This window comes from Vulpes lagopus, chromosome 11, assembly GCF_018345385.1.
Source record: "Vulpes lagopus strain Blue_001 chromosome 11, ASM1834538v1, whole genome shotgun sequence".
NCBI lineage: Eukaryota > Metazoa > Chordata > Mammalia > Carnivora > Canidae > Vulpes > Vulpes lagopus.
In genome coordinates, this window is record NC_054834.1 from 9813474 (window position 1) to 9838599 (window position 25126).

At 37.5% G+C, this 25126-nt stretch overlaps 1 protein-coding gene across 2 annotated transcripts in view; it reads right to left on the reverse strand.

Annotated features, from left to right (window-relative positions):
• Positions 1-25126, reverse strand: part of CDK13 (cyclin dependent kinase 13) — a 122862-nt gene that overhangs the window by 84630 nt on the left and 13106 nt on the right. For both annotated transcript variants that reach the window (XM_041723082.1, XM_041723081.1), the window contains exons 2-3: positions 7377-8036; positions 103-273 (exon numbers count right to left, since the gene is read on the reverse strand). In XM_041723082.1, coding sequence (XP_041579016.1) covers positions 103-273; positions 7377-8036 — 831 coding nt within the window. The remainder of the gene's footprint in view (positions 1-102; positions 274-7376; positions 8037-25126) is intronic.

Below are 25126 nucleotides of genomic sequence, written 5' to 3' on the forward strand. Positions count from 1 at the left end.
CACTTTTTATAATTTGAAATTTTAATTTTTTGTTTTGTGATTTTATGATGACCCAGAATCATTTCTGGTCAATTTAAGAGCAGGTAGAAAGCAAGCACATACTTAGGCCTCCTTTTACTATGTAACTGCGTTGCTGTTTTCTTTTCCTCTGGACTCTTTGAGAGATCATCTCCTCCTGGTAGCTCAGGGGGCAGTGGTAAATCAGCAAGTAAACATCGTAATTTCTTCTCTACTTCTTTTTTAACTGCTTTTACTGAAATATTTCCTCGTAAGCTAAAAAAGAAAGGAGTCAGACAGATAAAACACATTTATATGAGAAATAAAAATGTAGCCACATCTTACACTTAAGTAGCAATGGCAAAATACTAACTTTCTTCACTTTCTAGCTAAAATAATGTACTATATATATTCAATTGCAAAATATAAATTTTGAGGGTAAAAATGATACAGAATTAGACAAAAACTAAGGAAATCTGAACAAGATGTGGAGCTTAGTTACAATAACATATTGATATTTGTTCACTGGTTATAATGAACATACCATACTAATGTAAGATGTTAATAAGAAACTACAAAGTATATGGGGACTTTCTGTAGTATCATTTTAACTTTTCTGCAAATCTACAACTAGTCAAAAAGCGGTATAATTTAAAGATGATAAAAAATTACTATAAAACTGTAAATTAGGGCAGCCCTGGTGGCTCAGTGGTTTAGCGCGACCTTCAACCCAGGGTGAGATCCTGGAGACCCGGGATCGAGTCCCACGACAGGTTTCCTGTGTGGAGCCTGCTTCTCCCTCTGCCTGTGTCTCTGCCTCTCTCTCTCTCTCTCTCTCTCTCTCTCTGTGTGTGTGTGTGTGTGTGTGTGTGTGTGTGTCTGTCATGAATAAATAAAATCTTTAAAAAAAAAAAACAAAAAACTGTAAATTAATACTAAAAAAGTAAACTACTCATGCTTCACAGGAAAATTCCTTAGTTTTGTGATAGCATTTTGTTTGACTCTGTTGGAGAGACATAAAGAGGTTTTGTAAGAAATAATACCACATGCTATTATTTATCTTATCCATTTACATAAGCAACAACTAATTTAGCTTTGCCCCCTTTCAAGGTTAATTTTCTTAAATTAGATGATGATTCTTTTAAATCGGACAATGATTTTTTTAAGGTTCTAAGAAGCTTACTGATAGTACAGGCAAAAATTCAAGTTCAGTTAGGTTTTTTTTGAATGCATAAAGAGCTCTGAATTTTAAAGACTATCTTAACTAGGTAATTTGAGTATCTTAAACCTCCCAGTTACTAAAAAATCTGTTTAATAAGATATTTCTTGAAAGAGAATCTTATAATGATAAAAAAATTTGTACTTCACACAGTTTCATAGCAATTATGAGTCCTACAATGAAAAAATTGAGTGAGACTACACCATTGGGGTCACAAATTGCAAATAAAATTATCAATCATTCCACTTTAATTATAACTTCTTCTATTCATGTTGAACATTAGTATTATTGTACAAACACATACTTTAATACTATCTGATAAAAACCATTTACCAGTTACTATAATAAAGTTGTGTCTTTTCTTCTTAACCCCATGTTACTCACTAGAAGTTTTTTTTTCTTTTTTATATTTTATTTATTTATTTGAGAGGAGGGAGGGAGAGAGAGAGAGAGTGAGAGAGAGAGAGAAACTGAAGCCGACTCCACACTGAACACAGAACCCCACAACAGGGTTGGATCCCACAATTCCAAGATCACGACCTGAGCCAAAATCAAGGGTCAGAGACTTAACTCACTGAGCCACCAAGGTGGCCTAGAAGTTCTTTAACAGAGAAAACATGTTCAAAAGGAAATTGGTTTGGGACGCCTGGGTGTCTCAGTGGTTGACTCTGCCTTCAGCTCAGGGTGTGATTCCAGGGTTCTGGGATCAAGTCCCACATTGCGCTCCTTGCATGGAACCTACTTCTCCCTCTGCCTATGTGTCTCTCATGAATAAATAAATAAAAATTTAAATAAACAAACGAAAACAAAAGGAAATTGGTTTGCAGTTTTATTTTTAAAGTAATGGTATGGAGGTACTTGGGTAGCTCAGTGAGTTAAGCAGCCGACTCTCGATTTTGTCTCAGGTCATGATCTCAGGGTGGAGGGATCAAGCCCTGCATGGGGCTCCACACTCAGCAGGGGTTCTGCTTGAGATTCTCTCTCTCCCTCTGCTCCCCCTGCCCCACTCCATGCTCAAGCACACATCCACACTCTCCCTCTCTCAATAAAAATATAATAGTATCACACAGGTAACTTTTCAATATTAATGTTCAACATATTGATTTTTATGCTATGTGCTAGACATCAGGTAAGGCACTGGAGTTTAACAACAATAACAAGTACACTAAGATAGAACTCCTCTCAGAAATGAGCTAAGATTGTCTCTTGGAGAACACAGTCAAATAAGCAGCGGGATAAAGTATTACCAAATGGGTTCCTGGAGTAATGTAGCTAAAGGGTAGCTAAATCAGGGTTGAAAGACAGTAAAAGCCTCTTTTCTAAAAAAGGGACTACTTGAACTATGCCTGAAAATAAACCTATTTCAAACCTTTAACTAGAAAACTGTAGTCTCTCACTTATAATTAGGGTTTAGTCAAAAATTCTCATTTGAACATTCAAATCAACATGAGGAAAAAACTAAAAATCCTAATTTTACTTATAACTTAAAATTTAAAAGACTGTCTATAGCCATATATTATTACATGAACTACCAGACTCAGCAAGGCTCCCAGACTTCAGAGAAATGAAATAGGAAGTATGATTTTTTAAAAGTTCTCATGTACTACAGCAACAAAAACAACAAAATGCCTTAACAAGAAACGTACAAGATCAATAGAAGAAAATTAAAGATAGGGACGGACAGACATAAAACTGGATCTGAATGAACAGAAACCATGTTTTTGTATGGAAAACTGTAATACTATAAAGCTATCAGTCTCCAAATTAATCTACTACATTCAGTTGAGTCCCAAACAAAACCCAAGCAAAAATTTTCATATAACTTGACAAGTAGATCATAAAATTTATCTAAGAATAAAGGCAAAAATCTGCCCCCAAAAAACTTTTTTTTAATTTTTTTTAATTTTTTTTTTTAAATTTATGATAGTCACAGAGAGAGAGAGAGAGAGGCAGAGACATAGGCAGATGGAAAAGCAGGCTCCATGCACCGGGAGCCCAACGTGGGATTTGATCCCGTGTCTCCAGGATCGCGCCCTGGGCCAACGGCAGGCGCTAAACCGCTGCGCCACCCAGGGATCCCTGCCCAAAAATTTCTGAAAAAGAACAGTGGAGTGCAATTTGCATTTGCCCTGTCACATGACCAATCTATTTTAAAAGGTCCCAAACCAGAAACCCAAGATTGGTTAAAGTCAAGGAGTATGTATTATGATCTATCCAACATGAATTGTCAATATTTTTAAATAAGATTTACCTAAACATTCAGATTTCAGGCTTTTTAAAAAACAAACAAAAAAACAAAAGCTCTAGCAACACTGGGTCCAAATTTATGTATAGCAGCAGCACTGAAGCTGAGGCTGAAAAACAAAGATACTTACTCATCAGTAATTTACTCCATCCCTTCACTTTTGTTATTTCCTGCCTAACCCTGTAACAGAAATCTGAGTTTGAGAACCAATACATCATGCATCTAAAGAAGTTAAAACACGAAGCCCCTGCTTGGCACAGTTGAGTGGAGCATCTGCCTTTGGCTCAGGTTGTGATCCTGAGGTCCTTGAGCCCAAGCCCAGCATCAGGCTCCCTACTCATCTCTCCCTCTCCCTCTGCTAGTCCCCCAGCCTGTGCTCTCTCTGTCAAATTAATAACTAAAATCTTAAAAAAAAAAAAAAAAAAAAGAAAAGAAAAGAAAAAGAAAAGAAAAAATTTAAAAAAAGTTAAAACAAGAAGTACTGACAAAGAAATAATAGAACATATTAATAGAAAAGAGTTCAGAATACAGGTATCTGTAAGAATTTTATATATGACACCACAAATTATAGATTATTCAGTAAATGATGTTAGAAACAAACTTATCAGTCCACAGGGTGATGGGCGAGAGCATCTTTCTTCTTCATATATTAATCAAAAGCAAATTTCTGTGTGATTTGACTTAATCTCTTCTAACTTTATAAACACATAAGTTATAAAGGAAAAATGATTAGATCAGACTATATTTAAAATAAAAAACATCCATATAGCCAAAACCAAAACAAATACATGTGAAAGATAAGCAAAGACTCTGATAAGCAAAGGTCAAGATTCCTAACATAAGAAGCACCTACAAATCAATTATAAAAAGGAAAATAGTATTAAGGAATAGCATAAGATATAAACAAGTCATTCACTGGAAAAAATAAATAGCCAATAAATATTAAGAAAGATGCTGTATCTCAATAATCAGAAAAATGCAAAATTAAATAATTACATATTTTAAAGACTGTATAAATTGGTAACAATCTTATTAAAGTACAATTTGGGGGCACCTGGGTTGCTGAGTTGGTTAAGCATCTGCCTTCAGCTCAGGTCATGATCCCAGGGTCCAGAGATCAAGTCCTGCATTGAGCGTCCTGCTCAGCAGGGAGTCTGCTTCTCCCTCTCCCTCTGCCTCTTCCACCCCCTACCCCCTACTTGCACTCTCTTTGAAATAAATAAATACAATGTTTAAAAAAATAATAATAAAATGTGTATACTTTAACCTGGTAACTATCCTACAAAAATTGCTCTCACATAAAATATTAATATAAAAAAGTTTGATAGCAAACAATTATAAATCTAAGTATCCCTTAATAGCAGAATAGTTAATAAGAGCATGATTTATTCATTCCTACTGATAGGAATATTGAATGAACCTCTATCTATATACCAACATGGAAAGATCTCCAACACACTAATTAAAAAGACAAGCAGTATTATGCATTACATGCATAATAAAAAGAATTTATCATCTAAAAATATATACTTTAAAATCTACCATGTTAAATAAATAAAATAAAATAAAATAAAATAAAATAAAATAAAATAAAATAAAATAAAATAAAATCTACCATGTGATTTTTCAGAGAGTAATAAATCCCAGGTCTAGAAGAGAAGCAGAGTGCAAAGTGAGCCTAAGCTAGGAAATATTAAAAAACAAATAGGTCATGTTAAAGGACAAAGAGGTCAGCTTAAGGGAGTTCCTACTGGCCAACGACATTTGCAGCACCAAAAAGAAGAGTGACTCGTGTTGAATCCATCTTTCACCGCACATGTTAGTAGTAGCATACTGGTCTTAAAAACTTCTATATTCAAGGACATCTGGGTGGCTCAGTGGTTGAGCATCTGCTTTGGCTCAGGGCGTGATCCTGGAGTCCCGGGATCAAGTCCTGCATCAGGCTCCCCAAGAAGCCTGCTTCTCCCTCTGCCTATTCTCTGCCTCTGCCTCTCTCTCTGTGTCTTTCATGAATAAATAAGTAAAACCTTTAAAAAAATTATATATTCATGAAACGTATGAACACATTAACAGAAAGAAGAGCAGAGACGTAACAGAAAATCAGAAGAAACAAAAAAGGTAGGTCAAAACATTTTCTTAATGATAAGCATGACATGTACCACCGTCTCAAAAAGAGATGCACAAAGAATACCTTCCTTAAGCACTCACTCACTTGTACATATCTTGAATTCTTGAAAATATCACCTGTAAAAATTTATCTCCAAAGCATATGTGAAAGAATAAAGTAAAGAACAACCAGTTTCACTGGGCCAGAATTACTGGATTAATTTTTTAAGATTTTACTTGTTTATTTAAGAGAAAGAGAGGGAGAGTGCATAAGGTGGGGCAAGTGGACTCCCTGCTGGGTGGGGTATCAGACTTCTGGCTCAATCCTCAGACCCCAAAATCATGACCTGAGCTAAAGTCAGATGTTTGAGCCAACCAGGCACCCCCAGAATTACTGGATTCTTGTAACTGGGTCATTATCTCATTAATGAAGTGACTCAGTTCTGCATTCATGCCTCTGTGGATGGAGAATTCATTCCTGGACTCATCAAAATTACAACTCATGGGCAGCCGGGGTGGCTCAGCGGATCCAGGGCATGATCCTGGAGTCCCAGGATTGAGTCCCACCTTGGGACCCCCCGCATGGAACCTGCTTCTCCCTCTGCCTGTGTCTCTGCCCCTCTCTCTTCCTCTGTGTTTCTCATGAAACAATAAATAAAACCTTAAAAAAGAAAAATTACAACTCACTACTGTGATGAACCTTCAGTGCTCCTAGAGAAGAGTCAAACCTGTAAATACCACAATTACAGTGGTAATTGAAGAAGACCTACCTACACACCACTTTTATCCACTTGTTTTCAAATTCTATAAAGATGTCAGCTAAGAGAATGGCTCATATAGTTGTTTTTTAACAGAAAAATGAGGGGAAAACAGCTATAATTTTAGTTTCTCCATAAAAATAAAAGTGAAAAAGATTAAGTGGTATAACAGATACTACACAGTAGCGTAATGCTTCCATCCTAGGATACGTTTCAGAAATGTTCTTAGAACTGAATTTACTTTACTCACCCTTATCTTCATTAAAAAATGTTTCAAAATTAAAAAAAAAAAAAACCCCTCATACCCCCAATATTCACAATAGAAATTTGTAAACATGTTAAATGAAAACATAAGCACATTATGGGTTTTCTGTAATATATAGTTAATCTCAAAAAAAATTTAAGAGTCAAGAGAAGTCTAAAAAACAATAAATTCATAAAGCTACCCAGAGTGATAAATCTGTAAAACCTCTAAAGAAATCTAAAAATTACCAATATACCTACTTTGTATCACCCAAGGAAGAGTCCCTCATAAATTGTCCTGTTTCTTATAGTGTCATTAAGGAACAGTTATGCTAAAGAAAATACAGTACTGGCATTTCTAATTCCCAAACTCAAGTTGAAATGGACATTGTATCCCAAGGCAACAGCAAATTTCTTCTGGAATTCTAAGCATTAACTCTAATTGTGTCATCCTACAAGCAATGTGCTTCAGTTTAAGGTGTACATAATAAAGATAACTTACCTTTTTTTTGTAACCTTTTTTGTGGGGGGAGGGGTGGGAGGTCAGATAACCTCTCACTTCAGACTGACTTTTTTTTCTTTAAACCGTCAGTGACAGGGACACCTGGGTGGCTTAGCGGTTGAGTGTCTGCCTTCAGCCCAGGGCATGATCCCAGAGTCCCGGGATCAAGTCCCACATCAGTCTCCCTGCGTGGAGCCTGCTTCTCTCTGTCTGTCTGTCTCTCTTTCTGTCTCTCATGAATAAATAAATAAAATCTTTAAAAAATAAAAAAATAAACCCTCACTGACAAAACTTTTTTGCACTTACCTATCAGTGTCTTTATCTTCAGGCAGCATGGGAGGCAAAGGTAACGGTGGTAATGTAGAGGTCACTAAAGCCACATGTTGCTCCTTCTCCTTGGCTCCTAAGCTTGGTGTAAGTGGTTTGGTTTTCTCTTTAAGAGATACTGGTTCATCCTTTGTAGCAGCAGATTTACTCTCCTTCCCAACTACAACTGCTTTCTTGGTGGCTTTATCTACAATCAAATTATTATCCACCTTTGTTACCTGAAGAGGTGGCTTTGTTTTTGCCTTGTCATTTTTTAAAGTTCCACCACTTGAGGGAGAAGGTGCATGTTCAGTTTTCAGTTTCTTCACATCCTTCACATGGTTGGTTTGTGATGCACCGGCCCCAGTCTCTGTGCTCCCTTTCGTAGGTGTAGAAGTGTTGGAAGCTTTGGCAGCTTTGGCAGCGGCCTCAGCAGCCTTTGCCGCTTCTGCAGCTTTCGCCGCTTCAGCAGCCCTTGCCGCCTCGGCAGCCCGGGCTTTTTTATTCTTGTTCAACTCAGCTGCCAGGCTACTCTTCAGAGTTAGTGTGCTAGGAGAAATGCTAGAATGACGACTTCTGGATCTAGACAATCTGTGCCTGCTACGAGATCTTGAATGCCTAGATGAATACGGGCTTCTGCTTCGGGATTTAGCTGAACGTCTGGTGGAAAATAATGAAGATTTAGTTAGTAATTCAGAAAAGCTTAGTATGAAATTTATACAAACTGTGAACTCAAGCCTGTGAAAGTTTATTTAATTTCAAAATCATAATATAGTTTGTGGGAGGATTTTTAAAAACAGAAAATGCTTTTAAGCAAACGATTCTCTGTCGCTATAATTTTCCTGGAAATAGACCTATTATCTTTATCTTGGTCTAGCTCATTAATGCTCAAAGGTGAGACTAGATGAAAGTAGATCTCTGTGAGGAGAAATACTCTAAGGAGAAAAAGCTTGACGGGATGAGCACTAGGTGTTATGCTATATGTTGGAAAATCAAACTCCAATTAAAAAAAAAAAAGGTGACAAGGCATCTTTGCTGTCTTAGAAAACAGAAGTATGCAACAAGGACACGCCAATGGTAGAAGGAGCAGGGTGCAGTCTGACCCATCTTTCACCAGGGAGACCACCTCTACACCTGAAAAGCATCCTCGCTCCCCAAGTTCAGAAGTCAGTATTGTCCTGTCTAAAGCAAGAGTGAAAAAGATAAATGCCTGTTACAAGGCAGTAAATACAAACGGTCTCTAAATTTTAGAAACTACCTCATAGTGACTGTGCAATTCACTTCTCAAAACTTATTAGTAAACACAAAAACTATCACATATTTAAAAGTATGGTGGTGGCAATCAAAATCCCTATAAAACAGATACAGCACAGCAGCATGTGAAAGGAAGCTCCACACCTTATCAAAACTAAAAACAAATACTCACAAGACAAAGACATTATGATAGTACTTTGAAATGTTTGCCAGGTCTCATTTTAATGCTCACATCAACCCCAGTTAATAAGTATCTATAGTTTACAGATTAGAAATTTAATCTAAAATATGATGTTACTTAAAATCAGTCCCATATTCATCAGCAGTTGTACCAGTAATTATCTTAGTGCCACTACCCTATTCCTCCTATACCCTTTTGCCCAACTCTGTGTCCAAGGAGGCTAACCCTAACAGACGCACCTTCGGGGTTTCAGTGCTATCTGTCACTGGCAGATCAGAAGGTAGAGAAATGCTGGATTATTTCTTTCCAGCACCCTCCCTCCTTTTGGTCACATTTTCTGACACAAGCTTTGTCTCCCTACCACCATTGCTCCTTTCAGGCATCCCCTTTTCACAGATCTCACCAGGCTCTACCTACACTGTATTTTCCTTGCCCCTTTAAGCTTCCCCCCATAACTACAGAAAACATCCCTTGTGGTATCCCTTTCCACCCCTACCTCTGCAGTCCTTCATTTAATAAATCTCTTGCACCATCTCAGTTGGATTGTTTCGTTCTAGAACCTTGCCTGATATCTAGTGGTATGCCGTCTTAAACTATAAAGTAGGTTGGTCAACACAATAAACAACTTAATACACTGTGAAGGAGATAGCTCCTGTTGAAATTCTACATTACAGGGAGAGGGTAAATGAAGCAAAGAAATTCCTAGGAACCCATAATTAAAATGGGCAGAGAGAAAACGAAGGACTGGAAATTTTGTTTATATCTGACATTAACAGAGCATGGAGGAAAACACTGAGAAACATCCTACAATTCTAGTATGAAAACGAAACTATGATTAGGTTTAGGATAAACTCAAATACAAATTCAACTTCTCCCTCATTCTTTCAAGAACATTTCAAAATGTACTAAGGGCCAACTGGTATTCAGCAGTTGGCATTTCGTATAAGCTCCATACTATAACACACTATTTTAGATTAATGGGAACACGTTTTAGAAAACATTCAAATCTAACACTTGCTTATCATTAAATATTCATATGCACCAATCATCAAAATTACCAATGAGCTTACTGATATTTGTGAAAATGAGAAGAAATCTTTTGTTAAATATACAGTGGTAAACATCTTAGACAACTTTAGTATAGGAACCAAAACTGTCATTATATGAAATAATCAGCCACATTTTTTTATTTCTTCTCCCTGCAGACTCTTAGACCTTAAAACAAGTCTGATTATGTCATGCTTCTAGAGCAGCAGAAAGGTACACAGCAGGAGAAAGCAAAGAGACTATCATTCATCAGAGGTAACAGCACAGAAACTTCTGTTAAATTAACTTTCCTACACTGGCAAGATTCTGGTCACCAATTTCATACAGACATATAAATTATACTTAATTGAGAGATTTATGACCACTAAGTTTTACCTAAGAAAAGAGACATAAAGATATTAGGTAAAATCCCAACACAATTAACTCCTCTGGCCTATTAAATTATTGTTTTCTAGATAGAATCTAGATAACCATTATCAGCAAGACTTAAAAGACACCCCCTCCAGCCCTCTCCAATTCCTCTCTCTTCAAAAGTTCCTTAACGTTTTAACTTCATGTTCTAGTAAACATGCACTCTCTCACATAATGCATATTTACTAGTTAATGTCAACAATATATTTGGTTTGGGAAACTAAAATCAAACATAACACAAAATTCAAATTTAGGTCATTTTTACTAATAATCTTCAACCATACAAAGTTATGAGGGTAGAAGTGTACCTCTAAGACTACATAATGAATTATATCATGAAGTCTTAGTAAAAGAACTAAAACAGATGGTAAATAGTCCTTTTTTAAAAAAAAAATTATTTAACAGAGAGAGAGAAGAGGGCGTGAGCGAGAGTGGGGAGAAACAGAGGGAGAGGGACAAGAGGGCTCTACACTGAGCACAGAGCCCAACCTGGGGCTCAATCTCACACCACCAAGATCACGACCTGAGCCAAAGCCAAGAATTGGTCACTTAACCAACTGAGCCATCCAGACACCCAGCAAGTCCTTCTTTTAAAGGTAAGATTTTTCTTCTTTTTAAAACTTTTTACTGGGCAGCCCTGGTGGCTCAGCGGTTTAATGCCACCTTTGGCCCAGGGCATGATCCTGGAGACCCCGGATCGAGTCCCACATCAGGCTCCCTGCATGGAGCCTGTTTCTCCCTCTGCCTGTCTCTGCCTCTCTCTCTCTCTCTCTCTGTCTCTCATGAATAAATAAATAAAATCTTTTTTTTTTCTTTTTTTTTTTTTTGAATTTTTTATTTATTTATGATAGTCACAGAGAGAGAGAGAGAGAGGCAGAGACACAGGCGGAGGGAGAAGCAGGCTCCATGCACCAGGAGCCTGATGTGGGATTCGATCCCAGGTCTCCAGGATCGCGCCCTGGGCCAAAGGCAGGCGCCAAACCGCTGCGCCACCCAGGGATCCCCAATAAATAAAATCTTTAAAAAAAATTTTTTTTAAATAAAAATAAAAACTTTTTACTAATATTTCTATACTGTAAAATCTGCAGTGAATACATATTAGCTGTTTGTTTTCAATGTTTTTAAAAGATGACAGTATCTCTTTAAGAAGTTAAGAAAACTTTCTATGTTTCTAAGGTTTCCAAATTCATACAAAACAAAGCAGAACCACAATAAAAACTCAGTATCCTGACACTCGATTCATTAGTGCTCATTGTTAATTAGGTTAGTGTTCCTTAGAAAGAGAGCATGGTGTACTTATTCACTCAACTGTATCACACAATCTAAGAGTCCAGGTCTTCTAAAATGGTGCCAAATTAGCAAACACTGATTCTTAAAAATTTTACTATGATAATAACTGATCTCTTATTATATAAAACAATACTGATTAGTACTATCCAAAAGAACTTTCTGGAATGAAGGAAGAGTATCTTAAGTAGGTTCTAAGCCCAGTGTGAGCCCTGAGCCCAAGTCAAAAGTCAGCAGCCCAAAGGACTGAGCCACCCAGGGGCCCCTTATTTCACATACTAATAGCAGTTATATCCATTTTAAAACCTTGTTAATTAGGTATAAATATGCTTTACATGCAAGTAAGGTCCAACAAATGCTAATCAATAAATGTGATGTACCACATCAACAAAATGAAGAATAAAAATCACATGATCATCTCAGTAGACGTACAAAAAGCATCTGACAAAATTCAACATCATTTCATAATAAAAACTAAACCAACTGAGTATAGAAGGAACATGCCTCAATACAATAAAGGCCACTTAAGACAAGTCCACAGCTAACATCATATCCTCAATAATGAAAAAATGAAAGCTTTTCCTCTAAGATCCGGAACAAGAAAACAATGTCCACTCTCCTCACTTTTATTCAACATAATACTCAAAGTCCTAACCTGAGCAATTAGGCAAAACAAATTTAAAAAACAAAAGAAATTGGGGAGCCTGACTGGCTTTGTGGGTTAAGTGTCCAACTTTTGATTTTGGCTCAGGTCGTGATCTCAGGGTCCTAGGATCCAGCCCTGCAACAGCTCCTCGATATGCAGTACATCTGCTTGAGGCTTTCTCTCTCTCTCTGCTTACCCCTACCCTGCTCACATGTATTTATGTGTGCATGCACATGCTCTAAAGTAAATAAATCTTAAAAATGAAAGAAAGGCATCAAAATCAGAAAGAGATAAAATATTCTGTTTGTGGAAAACCCTTCCAAAGATACCACTAAAAGGATGCCAGAATAAACAAATTCAGTAAAGCTGCTAGATACAAAATCAATAGTTGACCCTGGAACAACGCAGGAGTTAAGAAAGCCCACCTCCTGTGCAGCTGAAAATCTGTGTGTAAGTTTTGACTCCCCAAAAACTTAACTACCAATAGCCTTCTGTTGACTTAATCCCTTAATGGTAACATTAATATTAGGTTAACACACATTTTCTCTGTTATATGCATTATATACTGTATTCTTAAGGAAAGAAAGCTAGAAAAAAGAAAATGTTATTTTTTAAAAATCATAAAGAAAATACATTTACAGTGCTATGTGTCTGGCTACTGAAAGAAGAATCCGTGTATAGGTGGACCCATGCTGTTCAAACCTGTGTTCTTCAAGGCTTAATTGTGTTTCTGTACACTAACAACAAACTACTGAAAAGAGAAAGTAAGAAAACAATCTTATTAAAAAAAAAAAAGAAGAAGAAGAAAACAATCTTATTTACAAGAGCATCAAAAAGAGTAATATACTTGGGACACCAGGGTGGCTGAGCAGTTGAGCATCTGCCTTCAGCTCAGGAGGTGAACCCAGAGTCCCAGGATGGAGTCCCACATCGGGCTCCCTGCATGGAGCCTGCTTCTTCCTCTGCCTGTGTCTCTCTCTGCCTCTCTCTCTCTCCATGCCTCTCATGAATAAATAAAATCTTTAAAAAATTTTTTAAAAGTAATATACTTAGGAATCAATTTAATCAAGGAAGTAAGAGAAACTGATAAAGAAATTGAAGAAGGCATAAATAAACAAAGATATTCTGGGCTAATGAAATATAAGAATTAATATTGTTAAGATGCCCATACTATGCAAAGCCATCTACAGAGTCAATGCAATCCCTATTAAAATTCCAATGGAAAAAAATTAAAAAATGGAAATAAAAAAAATAAAAAATAAAATTCCAATGGCATTTTTTTAAGGTTTTATTTATTTATTCGGGGGGGGGGGGGGGGGAGCAGAGACACAGGCAGAGGAAGAAGCAGGCTCCATGCAGAAAGCCCGACATGGGACTCGATCCTAGCTCTCCAGGATCACACCCGGGCTATAGGCAGCGCTAAACTGCTGTGCCACTGGGGCTGCCCTCCAATGGCATTTGTTTACAGAAGCAGAAAGAACAATCCTAAAATTCATATGGAACCAGAAAAGACCCAGAATAACCAAAGCAACTGGGAAAGAACAACAAAGTTAGAGGCATGACACTTGCTGATTTCAAATTATATCACAAAGCTATAGTAATCAAAATAGCATTGTACTGGCATTAAAAAAAAGACATAAAAATCCATGAAACACAATGAAGAGCCCAGAAATAAATCCATATATATAGCCGATTAATTTTCAACAAAAGAGCCAAGAATATACAATGGGGAAAAGATAATTTCTTCAATAAATGGTGTTGGAAAAACTGGAGAGCCACATTAAAAAAAAAAAAAAAAGGAAATTGGACCCCATCTTATCCTATACACAAAAATCAACTCAAAATGGATTAAGGACTAAAGCATAAGACCTAGAACCATAAAACTCCTAGAAGAAAACATAGAGGATAAGCTACTTGATGGCAGTTTTGGCAATGGTTTTCAGATTTGACACCAAAAACAAAACAAAGGAAAAATAAACAAGTGGGACTACATCAAACTAAAAAACTATGTCTGCAAAAGAAACCATCAACAAAATGAAAAGGCAACCTATGAATGGGAGAAAATGTTTGCAAATCACAAATCTAATAAGCAGTTAATATCCAAGGAACTCAAATGGGGCGGGGGGGGGGGGAGCCCAATTAAAAAATGGGCAAAGGACCTGAGGAGACATTATTGCAAAGACATCCGAACAGCTAACGGGCATCTAAAAAGGTGCCCAACATTACTAATCATCAGGGAAATGAAAATCAAAACTACAAAGAGATCCTGCCACACACCTATACTAGGATGTCTATTATCAAAAAGACAAGGAACAACAAATGCTGGTAAGGATGCAGAGAAAAAAGAATCCTTTACACTGTTGGTGAGACTGTAAACTGATAGAGCACTGTGGTAATTAATATAGAGTTTACTCTCAAAGTTAAAAATAGAGGATCCCTGGGTGGCTCAGCGGTTTCGCACCTGCCTTTGGCCCAGGGCGCGATCCTGGGGTCCCGGGATCGAGTCCCACATCGGGCTCCCTGCATGGAGCCTGCTTCTATCTCTGCCTGTGTCTCTGCCTCTCTCTCTCTCTCTCTCTGTCTATCATAAATAAATAAAAATAAAATCTTTAAAAAAAAAAAAGTTAAAAATAGAACTACCAAATGATCCAGATGTCCCTCTACTGGGTATATAATCCAAAGGAAATCAAAGTACTATCTCAAAGAGATACCTGTACTCCCACATTCACTGTAGCACTATTCACTCACCACAGTCAAGGAACAAAAACTAAGTGTCCGGGCAGCCCTGGTGGCTTAGTGGTTTAGCGCCGCCTTCAGCCCAGGGTGTGATCCTGGAGTCCTGGGATCGAGTCCCATGTCGGGCTCCCTGCGTGGAGCCTGCTTCTCCCTCTGCCTGTGTCTCTGCCTCTCTCTCTCTTTGTGTCTCATGAATAAATAAATAAAATCTTAAAAAAAAAAAAAAAACTAAGTGTCCATCAACAGATGAATGGATAAACAAAAGGTGATGTGTGTGTGCGTTTGTGTGTAATGAAACATAATGCAGGCTTTAAAAAAGAAGGAAATTCTGCCATTTGTGACAATACAAATGAACCTGAAAGTTCATTGCCATGTGAAATAAGCCAGAGAAAGACAAATATTGTGTGGTATCACTTAGGTGTGGAATCCTAAAAAAGTCAAACACATATAGATAATAGAAGAGTGATTTCTGGGGGCTAAGAGAGAAGGGAGAAGCTGTTAAGAGGATACACACTTTCAGTTATAAGATTAGTAAGGTGTGTGGATCTAATGTATAATATGGTGACTAAAGTTAACAGTATTATATAATTGAAATTTTAAAAATAGAACTCAGGACGCCTGGGTGGCTCAGTGGTTAAGCGTCTGCCTTCAGCTCAGGGCGTGATCTCGGGGTCCTGGGATCGAGTCCCGCATTGGGCTCCCTGCATGGAGCCTGCTTCTCCCTCTGCCTGTGTCTCTGCCTCTCTATCTCTCTCATAAACAAATGAAGAAAGAAAAGAAGAAAAGAAAAAAGAAAAAAGAAAAGAAAAGAAAAAAGGAAGAAGAAGAAGAAGAAGAAGAAGAAGAAGAAGAAGAAGAAGAAGAAAGAACTCTAACCAAAAAAAAGGTAAATGTAGGAAATGATGGATCTACTACTTAACTGGATTATGGGAATCCTTTCACAATATATACTTGCATCAAATCATCAAGTTGACACTTTAAATATAACTTTGTCAATTAGATCTTTTTTAAAAAAGATTATTTATTTATTTATTTATTTATTTATTTAAGAGCAAGAGAGAAAACAAGCGGGCACAGTGGGGAGAGGGAGAAGCAAGCTCCGCTGAACAGGGAGACTCGACTCGGGGCTCAATCCCAGGATATTGGGATCATGACCTGAGCTGAAGACAGATGTCCAACCTACTAAGTTCACCCAGGTACCCCTAATTTTGTGAATTAAATCTTAATACAACTAGAAAAAAATGCTTTCTAAACTGAAGAACAGTAAATATATAAGCACTTTTTCAAAAAAATCGGTCTTTCTCAATCATCTGTTTTGTGACCTTCTCAGTCAAAACTAAAAATTCCTATGTAATTTGCCACAGATTGGTATTAGAATGGCTCAATTAACTTATTTTTTTCGTTTTTTTTTCAATTAACTATTAACAGTACTATGGCAGCCTCTTAAAATCATCTACTTCAGATCTTCCTTTCACGCTATCTAATCCATATGTAATGCAAACTGAACACCTTCCTCTAACATCTACTCCATGCAATTCTGTAATTTTAATTTCACCACTTTCCTCCATCCATTTACCCATGCTAAACATCTTCCCAGATTCCTGATGCCCATACCACACTCTACCAATTGCCTCACTTTATCAGTTCTAACTCTACATTCCCTTACACCCATGCTTCTATTCATGTTTCCTACTGCTGCTGTAAAAAAAAAATGACCAAACAACACAAATTTATTATCTTCTAGTTCTTGAAGGTTGGAATTCCAAAATCAGTCTCATTGGGCTAACATCAACACATCACCAGGGCTTTGTTCCTTCTACAGCCTCTTGGGAAAAATCTATTTCCTTGCTTTTTTCAGCTTCTAAAGGTACATATTCCTTAGTTCTCAGTCCTCCAACAATCTGACCACTGCTTCCTTTATTACATTTCCTCTTCCTCTGCTCTTATCCTCACATGGCCTTTTCTGACTCTGCTGACCCTCTTGCTTCCTTTTATAAAGATCCTTGTGATCACAATCCAGGATAATCTCTCCATCTCAAAATCCCTACTTCACTCCCACCTACAAAGTCTCTCTTGTCATGAAGGTAACATACAGGTTCACAGGGACATCTTTGGGTGGGCCATTATTTGGCCTCAGATACCCTCCTATTCCTCAAGTCCCCTGTTCTGTTTCACACTTCATTACCTCCCCTCAGGGCTACCTTATCATCTTAAAAAATCTCCATATCTAATCTTTTTCTGCTCCAATTATTTTTACAGACACTATGACCAAACTAATCCTCACTGTTCAGTGAATATTACAAGTCCCAAATTCACTCACTTTCTATTTTTAGTAGCTATTCCAAACTTTCACAAGCTATTCCAGACCTTTCTGCCTATCTTTAACAATTCCAAAGACAAGACTTCTTAACATCCCTCTACTTCTATTTTGCAAGGAAACACACACACACACACACACACAAAAGTTATGAGGTGTGTCTCCTTAATCTGTATTTCCATCTACCTCACATTTTACCTCATCACAAAATAGAAATTTTTCCTCTTCCTACCAAAGACTAACTCTTGTATACTATCAATGCCGTACTCTCCAGATCTTATTTTAAAGAGTGTGGGCCACAAACCAGCAGCACTGGCCTCATCTGGGATTTTGTCAGAAATGTAAATCAGGCCCCAACCCAAACCTTCCGATTCAGAATCTTATTTTTTTTTAAAGATTTTATTTATTTATTCATGACAGACATAGAAAGAGAGGCAGAGACATAGGCAGGGGGAGAAGCAGGGTCCCTGTGGGGACCTGACTTGGGGATTCAATCCCTGAGCCAAAGGGAGACACTCAACCACTGAGCCACCCAGGTGCCCCCAGAATCTTCATTGTAACAAGATCCCCATTAAAGTTTGAGATGCTCCTCAATGACTAGTCCATTACTTGAGACTTCAACCCTTTGCTATCCATTTACTATTTCCCCTCAAGGATTAAATAATCCAAATCTCTAAAATCTTTTAAAACAGACAAGAAAAAACAAGCAAATAATGGTACTTTGATATCTCTTTCTCTCCCTCCAATTACTGCCAAATTCTTATACATACACATCCCCACATATCCAGCAAACCACGGTAATTTGGCTTTTATCCTCACTGAAATTACTAAAGTGACCAATGACCTATCTTCAGGGTGGAGGAAGTATCAATACCTGTGATGACAATGCTGATCACGCCCTTAACACTTCCTAACCACTTTACTCCCTACTTTTTCCTGATTATTTTCTTACTTCTATAGCTACGTCTCAGGGCTCTCTTGAGATTCCTCTTCTTCACTAAGTTCATCCACCCACAGCAGTTTAATTATGCTATGCACAGTTTAAATTATCAGCTAAACATTGATTACCCCAAGTTATCATCCTCACGCCCAACTACCCTACATGCACCTTCAACACAATACAGATAAAACTATTAAGCTTCCTCTACAAATCCACCTCTTTTCTTCTTAAATACACCCTCTTCTAAGGCAATGGCAGATTCTGATATTCTGAAACAGCAGAGGCCCAGAAATCATTCTGTATTCCACATGGTCCTTTTCTTCTTCTTCCATATCCAACTGATCTCCAAGGTCAGCCAATTTTACATGTTAAGCATTTGGACAGTTTTCCAGGCTCTCTGTCCCCACAGCTATTCTTTCTCATTAGGTCCTCAACATCTCTTACCTGCTCTAGTACAACTATCTCCTCTTCAGGTTCCCCACCTCATCTCTATCCTTTCCCATTACTCTCTTTACCACCACCTGAATCTTCCAGTTATCCCTCTACCAAAGCTCTTAACAGCCTTGCACTGCATACAAAGATCTCGTCCAGCCATTCCAAAACATATAAAGTGTCAGGCACAGAAGCTTCTCTCACATTCCTCTCTTCACCTCTCATATCTGGCTAAGTACAGGGATACTTCCTATCAGAACAGAACACAATGTCTACCATACCTCTATCAAGCCTTCCCTCATTAGGCCAGAGAGCCGGAGCTGTTCCTCATCCTATGATCCTACTACACTTTGTTCAACCCTCATTCAAATAATAATTAGACAATCTGTCTTTTCCAACTAGACTGAAATCACTGTACCTTCATAGCCCTAACTAGCACAAATCTGGTAATGAGAGATCCTCAATAAATATCTGCAGAATTAAGTATGCTGGTGAGGGCATTCTACTGAATAGAATTCCCCTTCCTTAGCCTAACATTAAGGTGCCGCAGGATGTGTCTGGTTCTAACCTACCTTCTCTTATCAAGTTCTGATTCTGCCTAATACTACCATGCCTTTACTCCCACAAACTCACTTACTGTGAACGTTCTCTTCCTATCTTCTACTGAAGTCCTATCCATCTTTCAAGGCATAGTTCAGGAGTTCTTACTTACCCATAAAGCCTTATCACCAACTCTTAAGAAAAGAAGGTTCTCCCATTCTGTGACCCCCCCACACACACAAACCCCACTACTTGGGCTTTATCTGCATACTGCTTCAGATTTAACCATTCGTAATTTTGTATTTTAGGTAATTTACCACATTGTCTATTAGACTACATCCTCTTTGAAGAGCAAAAATGAGGTATAATCCACTTTTTTATCACTCCTTTAGCATAATACCACACAGTTTTTTTACTGAGTAAACAAACATACCATATTGAAAATCACAGTTTACAAAACCCTTCTTTTTTATTTTTTTTAAAGATTTTATTTATTTATTCATGAGAGACCAGAGAGAGAGAGAAGAGAGAGAGAGAGAGAGAAAGAGAGAGGGGCGGGGGCACAGACACAGGCAGAGGGAGAAGCAGGCTCCATGCAGGGAGCCAGACACGGGACTCGATCCCCAGTCTCCAGGATCACACCCTGGGCTGAAGGCGGTGGTCAACTACTGAGCCATCCCAGGCTGCCCTACAAAACCCTTTTATAGACATTTTTCATTTGACTTGCTCTTCATAGCAACCAAGGTATACAGAAAGGAGATGAAAGAACTAAGAAGAGACTTAAGAAACTTATTTAGGGTTCAAGAGCTATAAAGAGGTAGAGTCAATATGGAGACCAAGTCCTCCAATTCAAAGCCAGGCACTATTTTTTTGCGACCACATCATACTATATCCTTCCCCTCCACTGATTTTTTTTTTAATTTTTATTTATTTATGATAGTCACAGAGAGAGAGAGAGAGGCAGAGACACAGGCAGAGGGAGAAGCAGGCTCTATGTACCGGGAGCCCGACGTGGGATTCGATCCCGGGTCTCCAGGATCGCACCCTCGGTCAAAGGCAGGCGCCAAACCGCTGCGCCACCGAGGGATCCCTGATTTATTTTTTTTAATGAATTTATTTTTTATTGGTGTTCAATTTGTCAACATACTGAATAACACCCAGTGCTCATCCCGCCAAGTGCCCACCTCAGTGCCCGCCACCCAGTCACCCCCACCCCCCGCCCGCCTTCCCTTCCACCATCCCTAGTTCGTTTCCCAGTTACCCTCCATTGATTTAATTCTTCTCTTTCTTTAAGGGTCAAGTTAAAGTCCCATCTCCTCTGTAACTTCCCCATTTGCTGAAATCACATAACACTGGTGACATACTGCTTTGTACTTTATTCTTTGTCTCTTAAAAACATAAACTGGATTATGCCATGCCTTTGCTAAATTTCTACAATGGCTTCTCACTGCATATAGAATAAAAATTAAAATCTTTATTGTGAGCCACAAGACCCAAACTGCCTCTCATCTTTATTATACCCTTCTCTTCACTCAGTAAGCTCCAGCCACACTAGCCTCTTTTCTGGTTCTTCAAAAAGTTATGCTTCTTCTTGACTTGATGTCTTAGCACTACTGTTTTCTCTTCCTGGGATGCTTAGATCATCACGTAGTTGCTCTTTCTTGTTATTCAGGGATCTATTTATTTATCAATACTACAGTGAGACTCTCCCTCATCAGAAAGATAAATGAGCATGTATCATATACTTCTCTCTTCCCACCACTGTCTTGTTTATCACTATATTCCCAGTGCCTAGAACTATGTCTGGTGTGGAATAAAGAATCAAAAGGTATTTACTGAATTGATGAATAAAAGAACAAAGAACATGTTTATCAACTACTTTTCTAAATGCCGCCCACAAACCACAAATACTACCAGAATGCTTTGTGTAATTGCTATCCAACCAATTAGCTAATAGGCATAGATCCACTGATGAAAGTCTACTTAAAACTAAAAAGATTATAAAAAAAAAAAACTAAAAAGATTTAGAAGACAAAATAACCCTCAGCCAATTAGCTTTTTCATATAAACATTGAGATGAATTAATTATTTTTCCTAACAATCAAACATTTTACATCCATTATCCACAGAGATTTAATGAGTAAAACTAGTTTTTCTATTGTAAAACTATCTCCATTTCTTATTAGTAACTAGAGAGTCTTCTTGATTAGAAAAATACATAGTCACAGAAGAAATACAAATGGACGGTAAGGAAATTTAAATGTTTCCTTCTCTCTCATAACCAGAAAGGGCAAAATAAAAGGACGGTAATAATAAATTTGCATCCATCAGAATGGCAAAAATTGGAATTCTGAGAATATCAATTATTCATGAGAATGCACAGAAATGGTCATTCACATAAATTATAAGAAGGAATATAAAATTGAACAGCCTTTTATTTTTTTATTTTTTAAAGATTTTATTTATTCATGAGAGAAACAGAGGCAGATATATATATGTGTGTGTGTGTATATATATATATGTGTGTGTGTATATATATATATATATATATAAAATACCTGAAACTAGTCAAAAATAAATAAATAAAACATCAACAGAAAAGTTTAAAGATGGAGACAACTGGGTTGCTCAGTGGTTGAGCACCTGCCTTTGGCTCAGGGTGTGATCCTGGGGTCCTGGGACTGAGTCCAACATTGGACTCCCCACAAGGAGCCTGTTTCCCCCTCTGCCAATGTCTCTGCATTTCTCTGTCTCTGTCATGAAAAAATAAAATCTTTTTTTCTTAAATAAAAGTTTAAAGATGAACATCACCAGAAATTATTTTTTTTTTAATTTTTATTTATTTATGATAGTCACAGAGAGAGAGAGAGAGGCAGAGACACAGGCGGAGGGAGAAGCAGGCTCCATGCACCGGGAGCCCGACGTGGGATTCGATCCCGGGTCTCCAGGATCGCGCCCTGGGCCAAAGGCAGGCGCCAAACCGCTGCGCCACCCAGGGATCCCCAATCATCACCAGAAATTATAACCAAAATGTATGATATGAAGAAACCTTGTCATTTTAATAAAATAAAAAAGTTGTACAAATTTATTCTTATTCCTTAACCTTAAAGAATTTCTTTAAAAGGTTTTAATTTATTTATTCATGATAAAGAGAGAGAGAGAAACAGACAGAGACAGAGAGAGAGGCAGAGACACAGGCAGAGGGAGAAGCAGGCTGCATGCAGGGAGCCCGATGCGGGACTCGATCTCAGGACTCCAGGATCACGCCTTGGGCCAAAGGCAGGCACTAAACCGCTGAGCCACCCAGGGATCCCCAAACCTTAAAGAATTAAATTCAGAAAATCATGCATACTTAAGTAACACATTACAAAAATACTATAAACATTGATGCATGTATTTTTCATAAAAAAAATTTTCATATGTTTCTTCATGTATACTGAGAAAACCAATATAGCTAATCACTATACATACTACAAAACAGGAGATTTTCCTCTTTGCCTAGACCCTAGGACAGTAATGAATAATTATACCAGTTCATGTATAAGGGTCAACCAAAGCATCTAGAATCTTTTTTGATATTAAAAATTAGACTCTTGAGTGAACCAATTTTAATTAAAAAATAAATGTATGCATTTATATAAAAAAACAAAATCACAGCCAACATCATTTTGTGGGAAAAAGGCTAAAACGTTTTCCCAATAGGATCAGGATCAAGAAAAGAAAGTCTAATTTTGCCACTTCTAACCAACACCATACTTGAGACTCTAGCCATTGCAATTAAGAAAAAATAAAAGGAAAAAAAATTAAATAAAAGGAATCCAGATTGGGGAGGGTGGTGAGAAGTAAAACTATTTGCAGATGACATAATCTTGTACATAGAAAATCCTAAAAAAAAACAACTAAAAACTATCAGAGCTAATAAGTAAGCATGGTGGCAGGATACACGATCAATGTAGAAAAATTCACTGCAGTTCCACGCACTACCAATGGACAATTAAGTGAAACTACAAAAACTACTCCCCATTACAATAGTCTTAAAATGTATACTCAGGAATAAATCTAACCAAAAAACGTTTACCCTGAAAACTTCAAAATATCATTGAAAATATTGGGGGAACATAAATAAATGGAAGGACATTCCATATTCATGGATTTGATGACTTAGCATTAAGATAGCAATACTCAAAAAAAAAAAAAAAAAAAAAAGATAGCAATACTCCCAAATCAATCTCCAGATTCAGTGCAAACCCAAAGAAAATCCAAGCTGCCTTTTAGCATAATTTGACAAACTGATCCTAAAATTCATGTGGAAATACAAAAGACCCTCTGCCTCTCCATAAAAGGGAAGATTAAAGCAATGTAAAAGAGCAAAGTTGGAGAACTTGCACTTCCTGATTTCAAAAACTACTGAAAAATTAAAATAATCAAGACTGTATAGTACTAACATAGGATGAACATGTAAATCAATGGGCTAAAACTGACAATCCAGAAATAAACCCTCACATTTATGGTCAGTGTATTTTCAAAAAGAATGCCAATACAAAATTCAATGGAGTAAGAATACATAGTATATTTAACAATGGTGCTGGCACAACTGGATTTCCCTGCAAAAGAATGAAGCTGAATTGCTTTCTCTCACCATACATAAGAATTAACTCAAAATAGATCAAAGACCAAAATGTAAAAGCTAAAACTATAAAACTCTTAGAAGAAAATATAGGAATAAATCTTTGTGATGTTCAATTAGACAAAGCCTTCTTAGATATGGTATCAAAGCACAAGCAACAACATAAAAAGTTAACTAGACTTCATCAGAATTAAGAATTTCTGTGCATTAATGTCAACAAAGTGATACAATGGGAAAATTTTTTTTGCGAATCACATATTTGTACTATAACTTAATTGCTCCCCTGTTCATTGTACTGTTCTGGTTTTGTTTTGTTTAACTAGGTAGGTATCATTCCTCCCATTTTAGAAGTAGGAAGACCAGAGCTCAAAAAGGAGAAATTGCTTGGCAGTGCTCTGCTACTAAAGCACCAGAATTAGTACCTAAATCCACATCTATATAATTTCTAGTCTTTGTTTTTTCCCTTATGGTGGATATTTACCCAGTCAACCCAAAGCAGGATCTGCCAACTAGATAGTCTTTTGGTTGTTCTGTGAACACTCTAGGAATTCTTTCTTTTTTCTTCTGAGTCCACAGACAATGACTCAAAAGCTAAGTGACTTGTCCAAAGTTTACACTGTCAGAATGACCTAAAGTGGTTACAAACAAGTTACCTAGGGAAGAATCCAGGTTTTTTTGCTCTAAATTAAAACTCTCTCTCCTGAATACAAGAGTTCTTCTTTCGGGCAGCCCAAATGGCTCGGCGGTTTAGTGCCGCCCTCAGCCCAGGGCCTGATCCTGGAGACACAGGATCGAGTCCCACGTCAGGTTCCCTGCATGGAGACTGCTTATGTCTCTGCCTCTCCCCCCCCCCCCCCCGCCCCGCCTCTCTGTCTTTCATGAATAAATAAATTTAAAAACTCTTTAAAAAAAAAAAAAAGAGTTCTTCTTTCTAGAAGAAATGTCACAGGCATATTAGTACCCAAAATATATAAAGAACTCTAGAGATTCAACAAGAAGAAAACTAAATTTTTAGAAAAAGATGGATCTGAATAAACATTTTCCTAAAAAAAGATATGTAAATAGCCAACAAACATTTGAAAAGATGAGCAGTATCATTAGTCACTAGGGAAATGCATATCAAAAGTACAAGGAGTAATCAGGACAGATATAATAAAAACAACAACTGTCAAGGATATGAAGAAGTTGAAACCTTCATATACCGCTGGTTGGAATATTAAAGTGGGGATCCCTGGGTGGCGCAGCGGTTTGGCGCCTGCCTTTGGCCCAGGGCACGATCCTGGAGACCGGGGATCGAATCCCATGTCGGGCTCCCGGTGCATGGAGCCTGCT